The 20014-nt window shown below is 40.5% G+C and overlaps 1 protein-coding gene and 1 long non-coding RNA gene across 2 annotated transcripts; one reads left to right on the forward strand and one right to left on the reverse strand.

The window, feature by feature from the left end:
- The first annotated feature begins 667 nt into the window (after window positions 1-667).
- LOC124270163 lies at window positions 668-1991 on the forward strand. Its single transcript, XR_006896693.1, has 2 exons — window positions 668-1421; window positions 1772-1991. It is a non-coding gene; the product is annotated as an uncharacterized LOC124270163 (long non-coding RNA).
- A 15209-nt stretch (window positions 1992-17200) lies between these two features.
- On the reverse strand, window positions 17201-19743 carry LOC124270109. The gene is made up of 2 exons (XM_046705128.1): window positions 19422-19743; window positions 17201-19155 (listed from the first exon to the last, which is right to left on the reverse strand). Exons 1-2 carry the CDS (start codon window positions 19600-19602, stop codon window positions 17201-17203), a joined length of 2136 nt encoding a protein of 711 aa, XP_046561084.1. The 5' UTR covers window positions 19603-19743.
- Window positions 19744-20014: the final 271 nt, after the last annotated feature.

Genomic DNA, 20014 nt, shown 5'->3' on the forward strand with positions numbered 1-20014 from the left:
GTCAACAGGTATGTGAATGCAGCATATTTCTATTAGAGGGCACTTGTTAGGGAGGGGCGCCAACTACATTGAATACGGTAAGTATGCACAGATGGCAGTCAGGGATGGCAACAGGAAAATCTATTGTGTCATCGAATGGCGGGTTCAGAATGATCAATTTGAAATAAATTCGGCGGAAATCAGCGGATCCGCAGAAAATTGCCATCCCTGGGCAGTCTAAGCTGAAAAGATACTCTGATGTGCATTGCTGTGTACTGCAGCTAGAACGCTGGACATTGATTGTACATGCAGTTCCTATTCCTACAGTAAATGTTACACAGCTGTCACCACCATTTATAATTTATGGATACAGGGGGAATTTTGTGAGAAAAATCACTTAAGCAGGGTTTTACACAGACTTTTAAAAATGGGAGTCATGGTGACTCACAATATTTATTTTTGGGAGTCATTTTCAATATTTGGGAGTCATGAAAATTTAAGTATTTCTTTTTGTTAATCATTCTCAGTATGTAACTGTCTATGTCACACCACCAAATGAAACTACAGCATTGTTCAATTCAAACAGCCAGGATTACTGTCTCCCGAGTTCTCTGGAACAATCTGACAGCTTTGTAAAAGTCAAACTATCATCGAACAATATCATTTTTTGCTTATCAAATCGATTTTATTGAACTGAATTGTGAGGGCCACCCATAAACCTTGCGTCAAGCTTGACTCGTATGATAATATTTTGAGAGTCATTTACCAAATTGTTGCGTCAAATAAGCAGGAATCGCGCATTATGTAAAACCCTGCTTAAGTGTGTCTGCTTTCAATCAGTTTCAAAGGGAAGCATCATGTGAATAAATGTCTGTACAGATATTAAGGTAAATCCATACAAGTAATAATGTAAATTGTTACACTGACTAATTGTAGTATCCTGTATATTGGTACTTACCACAGCTTCGTGTGGACTCAGGTTTGAATAGCACAATGCCAAAACTGACGACCCAATCAATATTCATTTGTGTTTCACAAAAATTCTGTATGAAGATTTTAGCAACAAGTACATCATGTCTCCAAACTACAGTAGGAAAATTTGTTATTACATATGTCAAAATTTAGAAACACAGTCTAACACTGGATAATCTTAGATTTTTTGATAACTGATTTCCGCTGCATTTAATCAAATAGGAATAATTAATTATGATAACAGATGGTAAATATGTTTGATAACCTGATCAAATTTGGATCACATTTGCGTAGATGGGTGCTCATGATGTTGATCACTGGATTGTCTGTTCCAGACCCGATTTACAGACCACCACCATACAGCTGGATTATTGCTTAGTATGGTGTTAAGCAACAGACAAACTAAACCTGATCAAATTTTGCTAGGAATATTAGACAAATTGTTAATTCATCTTAAAGTATTTACCATGGTTACAGGAGGTGAGGTGAAATTGGGTTTAACATTGTGCTTGAGAATATTTCGCTCATATGACGACATGCATGTGTGTGTCTGTGTATGTGCGGCTGCTTGTACTAGCCCAGACTTAAGCTGGTTTTATAGTGCTAGCCCACTGAGATACCATGCTGCAGTGAAGCATCAATAACCCACTCAGACACATTATACTGACTCCGAGCCGACCAGTCCTTGTTGTACCCATTAATGTCGAGTGGACCAACAAGTACTATATTTTAACGTCCTTTTGTATGACGTGGTCGGGATCGAACCCACAACCTTCCGCTCTCCGGTGGATGCTCTAACCACTACACCACAACGGTTTAGGTTAAAGGAATGATATCTGAGTATGTTTGATTAAATTTAAGTCATCATGACTCATATCCTCTGTGTTCATCTTGGGACCCTCCAGTTATCATTCTGAGTGACCTAAAGATGTTTTCTCCATACAGTTTGCTGTTATCTTTTTGTGGCAAGATGTTTGATGTCATGAGCAATCATACTGTGTATAATATTTGTAACTTTTCATTAAAAGTCTATGCCCATTTGTTTTTGTTTGTCTTTGTTGTTTAATGCGTCACTCAGCAATATTCTGGTTATATGGTGTGGTATTGTAAATAATCAAATCTGGACCAGACGATCCACCCATCAACAGACTTCTCAGTTCCATAAGAGGGCATGGGTTGCCCAGTTGCGTAAGGCACTGCCATTGCTGTGCAGAGTTGCTTCCCCTTGGAATGCCAGAAACCTACAGTTGTGGGGACTAATCCCAGTTTAACCACGATTCGGGGATGTTTTCAGTATCACACCCATGCTCATAGGGTTAGCTATGATGCCACTGCCACGAACGTTTTCTCCTATATTTTGATACCGGGTTAGGCAGTATTATGCACTGCTGAGGTGTATATTGACTGTTATCACATTGAATACACTTTCTCAGTAAAGTACAGGTTCCAGTACTTCACTTCATCTAGTACTTTTTTTTAAGTCCCGTACAGGATTCCAACCCAAACTCTCCGAGCGAGGCACCTAATCGCCAGCAACCTGCCACATTAACAGCTCAGACAGTTCCTGAGTTTAGATCAAGTCATGGCAGAAGTATCTGCAAGTTGGCTCAAAACCCTCTCACAAATGAGTGAGTGAGTTTAGTTTTACGCAAGTTCTGCAATAAGCCAGCAATATCACGAAAGTGGACACCAGAAATGGGCTTCACACACTGTACCCATGTGGGGAATCGAATCCGGGTCTCGGCGTGACCAGCGAACGCCTTAACCACTATGTTACCCCACTGTCCCTCATTCGTCAGGAGTGTATAAGGTTAAATTGTCCTGTACGACATCGAGTATTCTACCATGATTTCAGTAAATACTGGATTGTGACTGGTTAATTAAAGTCATTCAGAAGTATGCTGAGTCAAAAAAAAAACTTCACATTCTTTCTTCAGGGCACTATAAAAGAACAAGAGATGGTAAGATGGTTAAATTGTTATTATTTCAATGCTGAGATCTGTGTGATGTACTCGATACACTGACAGTGCCATAATCAAGTCCATTAGGCTACACCGCCGTTCCAAAACATGGGTGTACAGAATGTCAAGTCACAAGAATAAAAATGCGAAATTTCTCAGTTCAATATCGTGTATGGCCACCCCGCGCATTCACCACTGCCAAACACCATCTCCTCATCGACTGCCTGATGCTTGTGAACACGTGGTTGGGGATTCTGCGCCATTGCTCTTGCAAGGCAGCGCCAAGTTCCTGCAAATTCTGTGGTTGGTTCCTAAGACCACGAAGCCTTCTCCCAAGTGCATCCCATACGTGCTCTATTGGATTAAGGTCAGGGGACCTCGATGGCCAGTCCATGACTTTGATTCCAGCGTTTTGAAGGAAATTTCGTGTCAACATCGCGGTATGCGGCCGAGCATTATCATGCTAGAACTGTAGACCTGGGCCATGAGCCGCCATGAAAGGAACGAGTTCTGGGGTGAGCACCTGGTCGCGGTAAGCAGCAGCTGTGAGGTTTCCACGGATGACCAGAAGTCGGGAACGGTTGTTCCCACAGAAAGCTCCCCACACCATTCAACTTCCGCCCCCGAATCTGTCGACTTCCTGTACACAACATTGGGCATACCGTTCACGACGTCGTCTCCAGACTCTATGCCTGCCGTCCGCGAATCTGAGGGTAAACCTGGATTCATCGCTAAAGACGACTCGATTCCAGTCTCTCTGGGTCTATCGGAGGTGACGTTGGGCCCACAGCAGACGTTGACGTTGATGAAACGGCGTCAATATTGGCCCACGATATGGACGTCGGGATTGGAGATTGGCACCCCGCAACCGATTTCGAATGGTCTGTGAGGACAGTCGACCTCTAAACATCTCAACCCTGGTTCGTGTAGCCGGCAGAAATCTGTCACGTAGGTGACGTAGGACGATGAAGTAGAGAGCAAAGTTTGCCGTGATATATGCAAACTTTGTTTTAATTTTGTTTCAATGGCAAGAATGTAGATGGGATTTTGTTAGCAATGCAATAAAATAAATGATGCCAATAAATATCACACACTACTCGGCCTATATATATCTATCTAATGACAAGGCTCAATCTCCAAGGAAATAGTTATTTTGTTATTTCAACTCAAATATCTTGCAGAAATGTTACTGAGTATGTAATATAGTTATTAAATTGATTGTAATTTGTCTTAAAATATATACCTAGAAGCAGTTATGATGATAAATCTAAGTCAGTAGAGGTGCCAGGTAAAAACTAGAGCAGGAGCCTTTAATCAGACCGAAAGTCTTATTGTATCTAAATCGAGTGAATCGATTCCGAATGCGAATCCGAATCGAGTGTGTCAGGCCTTGACCAGTGATCGTATTTATAGGCATCATCAGGAGGTCATGTGACCTTTCTCAACCAATCAGAACACAGGTTTGATGTCTGCATACAAGAAACACTGCATAGGCAGTTTCATTTCTAACACAAGTAAGTGACTACTAATTGTCCTTATGTTGTCCTTCTTGCCCGAATACAATTAGGACACAGTAGAAATAATCAGGACATCGAGACAATTTGTTATAATTAAAACGGACAGTATCTTTCCGTCAACGTAGCGTCAGTGGCCGCCATCTTGGTTTGTGGTCGGCTCTATGACAAGTGAAATTTACAAAAGCATCAGTTTCCTTTATCATATGGTATTGTCCTTATGTTAAATAAAGTGTCCGAAAAGATCAACCATGATGGAAAAGTGAGATTTGTGTAAACATGTGATATAACAAGAATAAGGACAACGATTATATTCAGGCCAAGTGGCGGGACGACATTTTGACAGACGTCAAATGTATACTAAGACCATTGACAACTTTGGCCCAGTGTAGCATCAATATGCCCTGTACCCAGGAATTGATGTTGTCCTATGTGTCCTTTAACAATTCGGACACGAACAAGTTTGCTAAAATATTTGGTAAATGCAAACAGAGAAAACGGACAGCAGACTGTCAATTAGTGCCTAGAATGATTGTCGGCAACAAATGTCAAAACACGAAACGACTGTCATATTGCAGGTACAAATGTAGGAAATACAGGTGGTTATACATTGTCCTCTATATCGTAAAGCAAGGCATTTCTACCAAAGAATGCAGAAAAATACCAGATAATGAATATGTGGCTTTGATATAAAAACGGACATCCAATTTATAATTAGTAACTCAGCCTAACGTAAATGTTGTTGACAGGTCACCGTAACCAGAGAAATGTCAAACACATCAAATTCGTTATTCAGTTCGATCAAGTGTAATTTTCATTAGTATCCATCATGGAATACACTTTAAAACACTTATGAGCAAGAAAGTTATCAGAAAATCGTCATTAACAAGTGGAATAAGTCATTGTTTATCTGGGTCAAAAGTCACACTTACTTTCTATAAATAGCCACGAAGCCGGAGTGTACACAAGAAATAGTCCCTGACAAACATCGGTGTTAACACTCAAAATACACAATGATTCAAGACAGTGAATAAATATATCATTTGGAGACATGGAATACATAAGTCTGTACAATAATAGTACACAATGACATCAGTAGTAGAATCCTTCATGGATGTAAATAGCGTAGTGACACACAGTGGTAATTAGGTCATGTCTGACAAGTGCTGCTACCGCGAACGTTCAGTGCTTGATAAAACAACTATCAACAGTGAATATGCCCCCTTAAAGATGCTTCAGATCTGTGAACTTCAGAACCAGGTAACTCTCTATGATGTTGTTAGGTTATTATTTACTTTAATGTTAAAAATATGGATGGACATTTGCAGATAGATCGTGATATAACGAAAATAGGTGACACTTGTGATTGACAAAGTTTACATGATGTTTTTAATACTTATACTATATCAATTTAGATTCTATTACAATATGAAGAAAACTTCGATGCGAAGATCACGTGATCGACTGCACGTGCAAAACCTGATTTGGCACTAACGTCATTTGCACGAGGAATGGATGGGTTTGAGTGGGTTTTGCTAACGTTTTTCTAGAGTCGAAAGATAGGGATCCCATTTCGGATACATAGATGTATCATCAAAGAAAAATTATTCATTATTTTTCAAATTACATTTTGTGAAGTTTCTTTTTTGACTTAGTATATATAATTACGTTCTACACGTCTGATTTTCAAACACAGTATGTATTCTTTTCAAATCTAAATAACGCGGTTATGGTAGAATGGAGATAAACATACTATAGATAATGGAGATGAAAAAAATAGAGCTATTAAGATTTTGTTATATGACTGATTTTCCAACACAGTATGTTTATCTCCTAAATGGACTTCGCGTTTTCGTTTTCTTCGCACTGATAACTGTGCAAAACTTTAATTACCCCCATTTTAAGTTGCACCGAAACAAAACAGCTATTCCATCATGGAGACCGAAATCCGTTTCACTGTTGGCTGTATACTCAATAGTCCCATCTATTCCAGCTGGACCCAAAACCAGAGTTCTAACTAGCAAGTGCCTCCTGGTTTATTGTGACTACTGGTTTTATCGATTATGGTTCTTTAAACCTGTGGGTGACCGTGTTTGGCACGTATCTTGACTCCTAAGAGTTTCTAGGACTTCAGTCCTGCCCTTACAACGAAGCACATGATAAATTATTATTATAATTATTATCATTGAAAATACATATATTTAAAACACATATCCCAGACTCCCGCATCCCACTCACGTGCTCCAGAGCTGACATAAAACCTATACCTTTATAAGTTACCACCATGGTCACACAAGCATGTAGGGGATAGAAACTAACTCCCAAAACAACATATTCTTAACAGAACATTTCTAAATTCATAATTAGTGGGTACGTGAACGGCGTAAAAGTCCTCTCAGTTTGAGACACACGAGCTGGAGCCAGTATTTACTAAACTGAATAATTCCGCGTCAACAAGAATCCGTTCTTACCACCAAAGTAATAGTCTGTCTCAGTCACTGAAGCGCATATTTCTTCTGTCGTGTCCTTTCTGCTGTGCTAAAGCCCTAAATGAAGCAAATCTAGATTTCCATAGGTTCTGAATCTCCCTCGGGCTCCTTTTCAATTTAAAAGGAATTGTTTATTTTTATCAAAATAATAAATATTCAGAGACTAAGTGTTAGTGTACCCAGTGGGGCGGCGGGGTAGCCTAGTGGTTAAAGTGTTGCTCGTCACGCCGAAGACCCAGGTTCGATTCCCCACATGGGTACAATCTGTGAAGCCCATATCTGGTGTCCCCCCGCCGTGATATTACTGGAATATTGCTCAAAGCGGCGTAAAACTCTAAACTCACTCACTCACTCACTAGTCTAACCAGTAACCTGTGATCGTGAGTACGAACTACCAGCTGGTCCGGATCATGTTTCGAGGTTCGTCATGCAGCACTATACCCATGGCCACGGTCGTCTTGAAGATATCTCATTGCATGCCTTCAAATACAATGTTTACATATACATGACAGAATACTTATGCCAGTGTTTTCGTATGTGTTACACTTTCAATAATCTAAGTAAAATTAGTATTTGGGTTATATCAATTGAACACACACACTTTCGTAAATGAAACAATATTGAATTGTACGTTATACGTTCATATTAATGTCATAAGCTGTGGTTATTTGGATGAACATTCCTTGCGCACAGATTTGGATTAACAATGGTTCATGGTGCAAATCGGTGATGGTGATGTAATCGTGTCAGTTTTTAAAAATCGCGACAGCCATTAGCATGATTGAAGAAACAATCACGAGACCAATAGAAACGACACTAGGCCCCGGATGTATGCACCCAATTATCGCCTTGCTATAACTCTACATGCACAAAATTACGAATGTGAGACACTGTATGTCATGGCTTCACTGCAACAAATTGTTTTTGTTCGCCTCTAACGCCGCGTTCAGCTATTCCAGCTGAGTGAATCTCGACCAGAGATTGATATTGATACCATACATGGCCCCATGATGTATGGCATGCTACCATTCACTGGAACCCGTTATCGATATGGAGATCTAAGGTCTGTGTTTTAACCTACATAGCGATGACGGGTTCCTGTGGATCCATTTAACCGCTTGTTACGGTCAATATCTGGTTACTGGCGACCTATTCTAACCCCGGAATTCCAAAGGGGATTGTTTCATTTTATAGCCCCCATGACGCGCACTTACTTACCATCTGGTTATTATAACTATTATTTCATAAAATTGAAAAATCGCTTCTTCTTTCAAGGACTTGCTGCATACCTGCCAAAGCTCGCGCTTCTATTACAGAGACTCGCCCTTCTATTACTCATGTCACCCGCTCACAACAGAGTGAGTGAGTATAGTTTTACGCCGCTTTTAGCAATATTACAGCAATATCACGGCGGGGAACACTGGTTCACTCCCAGAAGAAAGACCTCCCAAAAGACAGACCTCCCATAAGACAGACTCAATGAGTACACTAATAAGCTGAACCATGCTGTCCACCCCTATGTAATTAATGAGCACACCCAGAGTCACTAACAACACATTCCTATCTCCCCTAGTTTACAAGTGAATACATTGTGAATATTATAGTCTTTAATACCACAAACTAAAGCTATAATTACCATTTATCTTATCATAACACATCATTGCAAAGACTCTGTGACAAATCACGAAGACTCTGTCACAAATCATAAAGTTTCTGTCGGTAAAATCACAAAGACTCCACTCTCACTGTAACCAAGTTCCCTACCAGTGCCACTGATGATGTTGAAGTGACTTTCTAATAAGTGTTATCTGGGAACTGACAAACATATGGTGTAAAATAATATAGTGCCTAGTGCTTGATAGGTACATGTATATAAAATATTGTTTTTGATAATATTCACAAGTAAATGTGAAAATATATGTTGATGTACATATATACTCTCCCAAAAAAAGAAACACATCATGAAAATAGCAATTGCATGTAGCAATGAATTAAAACGTGATTCATTTTACAAAAGGTTTTGCTCTGTTTATGAGTCCTATGGTGTTTATGTTTTGAAACATCACAACAAAACGCACCATCCGTAAAATACCCGTATTTAACAGCATGATTTTCAATTTCGGCGTGTAGTGTCACAGAATACATAATTCACATGCAATGCACGTGAAAGTTGGGGATCAGATAGTCTCAATGATGGGTATAAAAGGTTGATCGCTGTCTGTCGATTATTCACTGTATTTGGAATATTGTTGACGAACGCAAAATGCCACGTCTAAGTGAAGCCAACTGTCATATCGCCATTGGTTTGCTTGAAGCTGGCCAGTCTCAACGTGCAGTTGCCCTACGCATGAATGATCACCAAAGCACCATTTCACGGCTCTGGGAGAGATATCGCCGGCAGAATGCGGTAGCAGATGCCCCTCGTAGTGGGCGACCTCGAGCGACCACTGCGGCGCAGGATCGCTACATCCGGGTACATCACCTGCGTCATCGAACAGCTACGGCGACCAGTACCGCTCGACAAATACCCGGATTGAGGAGGCTTTCTGCACAGACCGCCAGGAACAGGTTGAGAGAGGCTGGTTTACGTGCCAGAAGACCTTATTTTGGCCCTGTGCTTCGACAACAACATCGTCGACATCGAGTTCAATGGTGCACCAACGTTCAGGACTGGAAACTACCGAATTGGCGTAGAATCTGGTTCAGTGATGAATCACGATTCCTATTGGAACGACGCGATGGAAGAATGCGGGTGTACAGACGTCGACGTGAACGTTTCGGCGACGCTTGCGTTCCCAGGTGGACAGATTCGGCCGGGGAAGTGTTATGATGGGGAGAATCACCTGCCGTAGGAGATAGTGGGATACTTCGGGTTTCAGGACACTTTATTTGTTGTTTGTGGACACGAACCCGGGCTCTTACATTTTCTGATTGACCAATATACTGTTCATTACAGCCTGTGCATGTTATGACATATATTATGTTTTTGCAAGAGCAGTCAAAATTCTGTTTTACATAGAATTCTCCGTGTCTCGTGAAAGTTACAGAGTGTCCTTCAACAATATGTCGACACGTTCCAAAGTTACCTCTGCTGCATCTAGACACAGTAGGATTTGATAAATTCTGTTTCTTTATTAAAATAAATTTGGCTTTTGTTAGTATCTTTTTAAGTTTGATTTTGTCTTTTGCTATTTACTTTTTCCTCATTGGTTTGTTTCATCGTTCCTGTCAAAAGATCTTCTCTATTAAGAGGTAAAGCTTTATTTATTCCGTCTTCAACAAGAGATTTTGGATATTCCCGTAATAGTAAAAACATCCTAAGTTCATCCAGTCTTTGATTGCGGGTGTCCTGGTTTGAAACTATTGTACATATTCTTCGTGCCAGGTTATAAGAATGATTTCGTCTTTCTCACATTGTTGCTGCCATTGTTTGAATAATGTGTCGGCTGTTGTGCCCTGTGTAGTTTTGTTGATTTCTTCTTTCATCATTCTATCTATGTCAGCAGCTCTTTCCTGTTGGCCAGCCGATCTCGTCTTCATTAGTTCTATCTCCGTTTGCATGTAGGTGAATACTTGCATCTCTCTCTTTCTCCTTTGTTCTGCAAACAAACGTGATTCTTTCTTCAATCATGCTAATGGCTGTCGTAATTTTTAAAAACTGACACGATTACATCACCATCACCGATTTGCACCATGAACCATTGTTAATCCAAACTGTATATTTATTTATTAGTGTGCACAAGGAATGTTCATCCAAATAACCACAGTTTATGACATTAATATGAACGTATAACGTACAATTCAAATATTGTTTCATTTACGAAAGTGTGTTTGTTTAATTGATATAACCCAAATACTAATTTTACTTAGATTATTGAGAGTGTAACACATACGAAAATTCTGTCATGTATATGTAAACATTGTACAGTGTATTTGGAGGCATGCAATGAGATATCTTCAAGACGACCGTGGCCATGGGCATAGTGCTGCATGACGAACCTCGAAACACGATCGGGACCAGCTGGTAGTTCGTACTCACGATCACAGGTTACTGGTTAGACTAGTGAGTGAGTTTAGTTTTACGCCGCTTTTAGCAATATTCCGTCACGAGCGAACACTTTAACCGCTAGGCTACCCCGCCGCCCCACTGGGTACACTAACAATTTGTCTCTGAATATTTATTATTTTGATAAAAATAAACAATTCCTTTTAAATTGAAAAGGAGCCCGAGGGAGATTCAGAACCTATGGAAATCTAGATTTGCTTCATTTAGGGGTTTAGCACAGCAGAAAGGGCACGGCAGAGGGGAAGTAATGCGGTTCAGGGACTGAGACAGACTATAGTTACTGGCTTGGTACTCGGCACAGTAAATTACGACGCCTTTGACTAGATGAAGGGATTTAGCACAGCAGAAAGGGCACGGCAGAAGGGAAATATGCGGTTCAGGGACTGAGACAGACTATAGTTACTGGCTTGGTACTCGGCACAGTAAATTACGACGCCTTTGACTAGATGAAGGGATTTAGCACGGCAGAAGGGAAATATGCGCTTCAGGGACTGAGACAGACTATTACTTTGGTGGTAAGAACGGATTCTTGTTGATGCGGAATTATTCAGTTTAGTAAATACTGGCTCCAGCTCGTGTGTCTCAAACTGAGAGGACTTTTACGCCGTCCATGTACCCACTAATTATGAATTTAGAAATGTTCTGTTAAGAATATGTTGTTTTAGGAGTTAGTTTCTATCCCCTACATGCTTGTGTGACCATGGTGGTAACTTATAAAGGTATAGGTTTTATGTCAGCTCTGGAGCAACAGTATTTGACAAGTACAATGAAGGTGAAAGTCAGCACGTGAGTGGGATGCGGGATTCTGGGATATGTGCTTTAAATATATTGATTGTCATTGATAATAATCATAATAATAATTTATCATGTGCTTTGTTGTGGGGGCAGGACTGAAGTCCTAGAAACTCTTAGGAGTCAAGCTGCGTGCCAAACACGGTCACCCTCAGGTTTGAAGAACCATAATCGATAAAACCAGTAGTCACAATAAACCAGGAGGGACTTGCTAGTTAGAACTCTGGTATTGGGTCTCGATACCAGCTGGAATAGATGGGACTATTGAGTATACAGCCAACAGTTAAACGGATTTCGGTTTGCATGATGGAATAGCTGTTTTCTTTAGGTGCAACTTAAAATGGGGGTAATTAAAGTTTTGCACAGTCATCAGTGCAACGAAAACGAAAACGCGAAGTCCATTTAGGAGATAAACTGTGTTGGAAAATCAGAGGTATATAACGAAATCATAATAGCTCTGTTTGTTTTATTTAAAACCTCACGCACGTCCAACACAGTATTCTAATCTCCATTCTACCATAACCGCGTTATTTAGATTTAAAAAGAATACATACTGTGTTTGAAAATCAGACGTGTAGAACGTAATTATATACTTCTGAAAAAATGACTTTAATTAACCAGTCACAATCCAGTATTTACTGAAATCATGGTAGAATACTCGATATCGTAAAGGGTGCCGTTCAACTAACCGATCTTAGCCCTATGCCAATCGTAAACCCCTAAAATCCCAATCTTAGCGTGACGTTACGATCGGCATACCGTTCCACTAACCAATCTTACCTAAGTCAATCGTTAAGTTAAGATTCAAAGTCTAAGTTGCTCATGACCAACTTACTTAGGATAGCTAAAATCAATCGTAGAGAAACCAAAATGGTGGCTTTCCTATTCTATGTGAAAAATAGAGCGAGCATTTCACCGTGAGCGTCCCCTAAAGTCCCCCATGAAATGAATTTGTATATTTCTGTGATGTAAACAAACACTGCACTGAAGCCTTACAAATGTCAGGCCAGTCTGACCACTGTCGTCATGGGAACACAACCGAGCGAGTCGGTGTAACACATTTGTACAACAATATTGCAACATCATGGCTAAGAATAGGGACAGCCGTGAAGTGAACAATGTTCTGAAGCAAAAAGATACAAATATGTTTGATTTCACTGCGCATATTTGGTGGGGGATTCTAAAGGCAGGCCGCGTGTTATTCAAGACCACTGACAGATTCTACATACGTTATAGCCTCGGCACGCCTTGTTTATTCTGATTGACAAGGTTCAGGCACATATTAAAAGCTCTGACACATTTGACATTTTTAAAGTTCAGACTTAAAACCTGTTCTCAGTATATTACTTATAATCTCGGCTGTAAATATTCTCGTGTAAATTATCTGTACACAGCGCTTTGAGCATGCCCAAGGATGTGGAATAGGCGCACTATAAATATGCATTTATTATTATTATATTATGCTTGATACCCAGCGTTCTCACGCACTTGCACCTGAAACCAAGGTGCTCACTACCCTAATATTTTGCTCTAGGTTTTTTCTCCACGTTTACACTTGGTTGGAAAAATACCCATGAAGGCCCGGGTTAGAATATTGAACTTCAATAACCCATGCCTGTCGTAAGAGGCCACTAACGAGATCGGGTGGTCAGGCTCGCTGACTTGGTTGACACATGTCATCGGTTCCCAACTGCGCAGATCGATGCGCATGCTGTTGATCACTGGATTGTCTGGTCCAGACTCGATTATTTATAGCTAAGATACATAGCGTTCACTAACATGAACGCTCATGTTAGTGAACGCTATGCATCTTAGCTAGATTATTTACAGACCACCGCCATATAGCTGGACAATTGCTGAGTGCGGCGTAAATCTAAACTCACTCACTCACTCAGTTGGTTCGTAAACTACTTTCTATCATTTGCTAGACTATGCAAAGGGAGATAACTCGTGCCTCGCATTCCTCTATCTTTCGCACGAAAGAGTCTCGATCTAAGCTTGGATCGGATCGTAAGATCGGGACCGGCTACGATCGGCCTAAGATCGGGTAGTGGAACGGGTGGAACTTTTAGCTAAGACGATTGTAAAATAAGCGTAACTTGCTAAGATTGATCTTAGATAAGATCGGTTAGTGGAACGGCACCCAGGACAATTTAACCTTATACACTCCTGACGAATGAGTGAGTGAGTGAGTGAGCATGGTTTTACGCCGCCTTTTAGCAATATTCCAGCAATATCACGGCGGAGGACACCAGAAAGGGACAGTGGGGTAGTCTAGTGGTTAAAGCGTTCGCTGGTCACGCCGAGACCCGGATTCGATTCCCCACATGGGTACAATGTGTGAAGCCCATTTCTGGTGTCCCCTTTCGTGATATTGCTGGCATATTGCAGAAACCTGCGTAAAACTAAACTCACTCACTCATTTGTCAGAGGGTTTTGAGCCAACTTGCGGATACTTCTGCCATGACTTGATCTAAACTCAGGAACTGTCTGAGCTGTTAATGTGGCAGGTTGCTGGCGATTAGGTGCCTTGCTCGGAGAGTTTGGGTTGGAATCCTGTACGGGACTAAAATAAAAGTACTAGAATAGAGTGAAGTACTGGAACCTGTACTTTACTGAGAAAGTGTATTCAATGTGATAACAGTCAATATACACCTCAGCAGTGCATAATACTGCCTAACCCGGTATCAAAATATAGGAGAAAACGTTCGTGGCAGTGGCATCATAGCTAACCCTATGAGCATGGGTGTGATACTGAAAACATCCCAGAATCGTGGTTAAACTGGGATTAGTCCCCACAACTGTAGGTTTCTGGCATTCCAAGGGGAAGCAACTCTGCACAGCAATGGCAGTGCCTTACGCAACTGGGCAACCCATGCCCTCTTATGGAACTGAGAAGTCTGTTGATGGGTGGATCGTCTGGTCCAGATTTGATTATTTACAATACCACACCATATAACCAGAATATTGCTGAGAGCCGCATTAAACAACAAAGAAGACAAACAAAAACAAATGGGCATAGACTTTTAATGAAAAGTTACAAATATTATACACAGTACGATTGCTCATGACACCAAACATCTTGCCACAAAAGGATAACAGCAAACTGTATGGAGAAAACATCTTTAGGTCACTCAGAATGATAACTGGAGGGTCCCAAGATGAACACAGAGGATATGACTCATGATGACTAAAATTTAATCAAACATACTCAGATACCATTCCTGTAACCATAGACCGCCGTGGTGTAGTTGTTTGAGCGTCTGCCCGACCACGTCATACCAAAAGACGTTAAAATATGGTACTTGTTGGTCCCTTGTTGGTCGGCATTAATGGGTACAACAAGGACTGGTCGGCTCGGAGTCAGTATAATGTGTCTGAGTGGGTTATTGATGCTTCACTGCAGCATGGTATCTCAGTGGGCTAGCACTGTAAAACCAGCTTAAGTCTGGGCTAGTACAAGCAGCCACACATACACAGACACACACATGCACGTCCTCATATGAGCGAAATATTAAAGCACGACCTTAAACCAAATTTCAACTCACCTCACTTCCTGTAACCATGGTAAATACATTAAGATGAATTTACAATTTGAACACACAGGGTATATGACTCATGATGACAAACATTTAATCAAACATCCTCAGATATCATTCCTGTAACCATGGTAAATACTTTACGATGAATTAACAATTTGTCTAATATTCCTAGCAAAATTTGATCAGGTTTAGTTTGTCTGTTGCTTAACACCATACTAAGCAATACACCAGCTGTATGGTGGTGGTCTGTAAATCGGGTCTGGAACAGACAATCCAGTGATCAACATCATGAGCACCCATCTACGCAAATGTGACCCAAATTTGATCAGGTTATCAAACATATTTACCATCTGTTATCATAATTAATTATTCCTATTTGATTAAATGCAGCGGAAATCAGTTATCCAAAAATCTAAGATTATCCAGTGTTAGATTGTGGTTCTAAATTTTGATAGATGTAATAACAAATTTTCCTACTGTAGTTGGAGACAGGATGTACTTGTTGCTAAAATCCTCATACAGAATTTCTGAAACACAAATGAATATTGATTGGGTCGTCAGTTTTGGCATTGTGCTATTCAAACCTGACTCAACACGAAGCTGGGGTAAGTACCAATATACAGGATACTACAAAACGTCAGTATAACAATTTACATTATTCCTTGTATAGTTTTACCTCAATATCTGTACAGACATTTATTCACATGATGCTTCCCTTTGAAACTGATTGAAAGCAGACACACTTAAGCAGGGTTTTACATAATGCGCGATTCCTGCGTATTTGACGCAACAATTTTACTCTCAAAATATTATCATACGAGTCAAGCTTGACGCAAGTTTAATGGGTGGCCGTCACAATTCAGTTCAATAAAATCGATTTGATAAGCAAAAAATGATATTGTTCGATGATAGTTTGACTTTTACAGAGCTGTCAGATTGTTCCAGAGAACTCAGGGGAGACAGTAATCCTGGCTGTTTGAATTGAACAATGCTGTAGTTTCATTTGGTGGTGTGACATAGACAGTTACATACTGAGAATGATTAACAAAAAGAAATACTAAAATTTTCATGACTCCCAAATATTGAAAATGACTCCGAAACATAAATATTGTGAGTCACCATGACTCCCATTTTTAAAAGTCTGTGTAAAACCCTGCCTAAGTGATTTTCCTCACAAATTTCCCCCTGTATCCATAAATTTTAACATTTACTGTAGGAATAGGAACTGCATGTACAATCAATGTCCAACGTTCTAGCTGCAGTACACAGCAATGCACATCAGAGTATCTTTTCAGCTTAGACTGCCCAGGGATGGCAATTTTCTGCGGATCCGCTGATTTCCGCCGATTTTATTTCAAATTGTACATTCTGAACCCGCCATTCAAGGACACAATAGATTTTCCTGTTGCCTTCCCTGACTGCCATCTGTGCATACTTAGCCTACTCAATGTACTTTGCGCCCCTCCCTAACAAGTGCCCTCTAATAGAAATATGCTGCATTCACATACATGTTGACATTTTTGTGTGATTATTAAAAAAGCCAAAAGCGGCACAGAACCCAACTCACTCACTCACTCAGTATTATACTTATCATCAGATGATATTTTTGGACGGCCGTGTATATTCGTGCTGAAACTAAGTGTGTTGCAGCACATAGACATGATAAATATGTGGATGATGGCTTGTGTTTAAGATAAAGTTGTCGTATATATTTACAAAAAATGTTTTACAATTGTTCATGTAAAATCAGCGAGAAAGCATTAAATGTTTCTGAAGCGTCCACAATCCCTAATACATGTACCAGGATAATAACATGACAGTTCTAACATCTTTTGTCTCGCAGCATTATGACCCTGTTAGGACACAGGGTCAAAGTCATCTGGGTCTACCTGCTCTGCCTCTTCTGTTCTTCCAGAGACTGATCGCGTAAATTCCTGTCTTGATCTGAAACTTGTGATTGGTCGCCGTCAACTTTTAGTTCAGGGTTACTGGACGACTTCACTTCAACATGAGGAGCAGAGTCTTCACTGCTGTCAGGTGCACAGTTTTGACTGTTGCCTGGTAACGTACCATGGTACAGTGGTACGATGACAAACTGTCCTGATTCCATGCAAAAAGTTAATGATTTATCATCACTTCCACCAAAAACATCAGGTGGACAGAAATCAATGTTGGGTGCATCCCACTCACTTCCTGAGCTTAGTCTGTCCATCACCACGTGTGGTAACACTGGACCACAGACGTCAGAGGAAGGATTGAACAATGGAACACCTTCCTGCAAGTCTCCATCCCAAGGGCCAGGAGCAGACTGTCTTTGAACTTGTGGATTATTCACAAACTGTTTTCTCTTAGGAATACTTTGACCTTGAAACAAAGATTTATCATATTCTTGATAAAGATATGGGTGCTGTGAGGGGATGAATGGCGTCCCATACATGGCAGGATGGACACTGGACCAGTCTGATTGCAGCTCTGTAGGAAGGTGCTGTAGAAGCTGGTTAGGGGAAACATACCTGCCTGTATGGCCCTGCTTGTCAAAAGTGGATGGTCCTTCGTGCATGTGATGCTGAAACATCTGACCCCGTGGATCAAAACAGCCTGCAGAACAGCTGTGACCCACAGAATCGCACTGTCCACTATCGTCATACAGTCGGCTGTTGTCATAATGTCCACTGTCAATGAATGTCTGCTGGCCATAATGAAGGTAAGGGTTATAACCTTGACCTGACAAACTGTAATCACATTTCCCTATTCCGATTCCATACTGGTCAGGATGAAGGTTCGGCTGATCAACATTGCAATAACCAACATTCAATATTCTTTGTCGTCCATCTCCCATCCCATGCTGGGGTTGCAATGGATGAAACTCATTTTGTATATATTTCTTTTCAGTGTACACTGGATCAACTGAGTTCATTGGACTTGAAACAAATCTAGAGTCTAGAGCATAAGTACTTGGCAGATCTGGTGAGTGTTTGTATTCAAGTTCGCTTTGACCATGAGGTTTATCTGAAAACTCTTCTAAACTTACACAACTCTTATCAAGATCTGTTTCTTTCAAAGTCAAGAGATTTGTTGAAGGTCTCCAATTCTTTTGATCAAGAAAGAATCTGCTTGCTAAGGCAAGCTGACATGGCTCTTCATCTTCCCCACTCTCGTCGTCATTTTGATCAGAGATGGAACCCACGGACTGAGCCTGTGGATACCGCATAAGTGTTTCAGTAGTCATGCGAGATACGGCATCACTTTCTGCTATGGAGGATGTTGCATGGTTCCTTCTGAAGATCATTCTTGGTGGTTGACGATTTACCATTTCTTTACAGAAATCTTTCCAAGACTCTGATAACTTATAATTTTTATCCATTCCACCTTTCTTCAGCTTGTGTCCTAGATTTGAAAAGTCATCAGGCAAAACATACACTCCATCATTCCTTGAAGAGTGACTGAAACAACCTGGCTTCATCCTAACCCCATTATGATTGTTAATGGATGAGAAGACATCTATATGCTCATGATGTCCATCAAAACATACAAAATATACACGGCGGGATAATGCAGGATTTTGTCCAATCTGTTCCAGAGCCTGGTAGAAATAATTTTCCCTTTGTTTCTTTTCCGATATTTCTTTTCCTAACTTGGAGCAAACAACTAGGATGTTAGAATTCTTTGCCTTGTCCTCAAACCATTTCGCCAGTCCGGTCCCTGCTGTTATGTGCTGTAGTTGTTCCTGGTCGTAGTGGACGTCGACTTGCAGGTTCTGTCGAAGGACACATGACAGCTTCTTCACTCTGCCCTGGACATCGCTCGCACTCACCAATAATGTCTGTCCATTTCCTGAAACTATATACATGTAAAGAGAATGTGAATACCAATGTGTCATGAGGTGTTTGTTGTTCTTAGGCTCCCCCACCGCCCTGGAACATCACAAGTTTTCATGCAACCATACAATACATGATATGCTCACTGACAAATTACAATCTTTCAATGGTCCCTAATGGTTTTGTCTGTTAAATATTCAAAACTTCTTCTAGTTAGCCTTTCGAGTTCATTATAACAAAATAGCAGGTACCAAAATGTTTCGAACCCTTCCTGAATAGTCGACTTACCCTGTGCTGATCTGATGCATCCTGGGCCATGCCAGCAGATGACGATCAAGAGGATCACGGCCAGAACTGCTCCACTAATTGCCGCTAGAAGGATCTTCAAGGTCGAGTCTTCTTCTTTCAAGGGGGGATCTAAGGAGAAGTAGCAACAACCAATTATTAGTGCCTGTAGCTCACCTAACATTTTGGTGACACTTATCTATTAGCATGTTAAATGCTTCAGATGTAAACAAACATAAAATGATATCATTTATAATAAATTTTGCTAAGGAGGCTTAAAATTGTCTGTGATAAAGAACTTAGACCTTTTAGATGGGCCAGTTAAAATATAATTTTGATATTGCTGATTGTAAAATACACCTAAACCTAAACACTCTGGAGTGAAGACACTGAATCCCCTAAATCTTAGAGATACCATCATATCTACTGGCAACAGGCCACCCTAGTGTTGAAATCAAGTTGGCCCTTAGAACACCATTATCTAAAGACATTATTTTCATAATTTTGTTTCGTTCAGATGTACTCTAGTGATTAGGGTTTGTTGGCAAACCACATGTAGCAGTATTTCGTATACCTACAGTTATGATCTTTATATT

This window comes from Haliotis rubra, unplaced genomic scaffold (assembly GCF_003918875.1).
Source record: "Haliotis rubra isolate DU_JTF1 unplaced genomic scaffold, ASM391887v1 Scf15, whole genome shotgun sequence".
NCBI lineage: Eukaryota > Metazoa > Mollusca > Gastropoda > Lepetellida > Haliotidae > Haliotis > Haliotis rubra.

Excerpts from the sequence above, each read along its gene's own strand:
- LOC124270109 (XM_046705128.1), bottom strand. The coding sequence starts at position 19,602 with ATGTTAGGTGAGCTACAGGCACTAATAATTGGTTGTTGCTACTTCTCC. Across the intron at positions 19,156-19,421 it reads ATGCATCAGATCAGCACAGG|TTTCAGGAAATGGACAGACA; the intron begins GTAAGTCGACTA and ends ACATGTATATAG.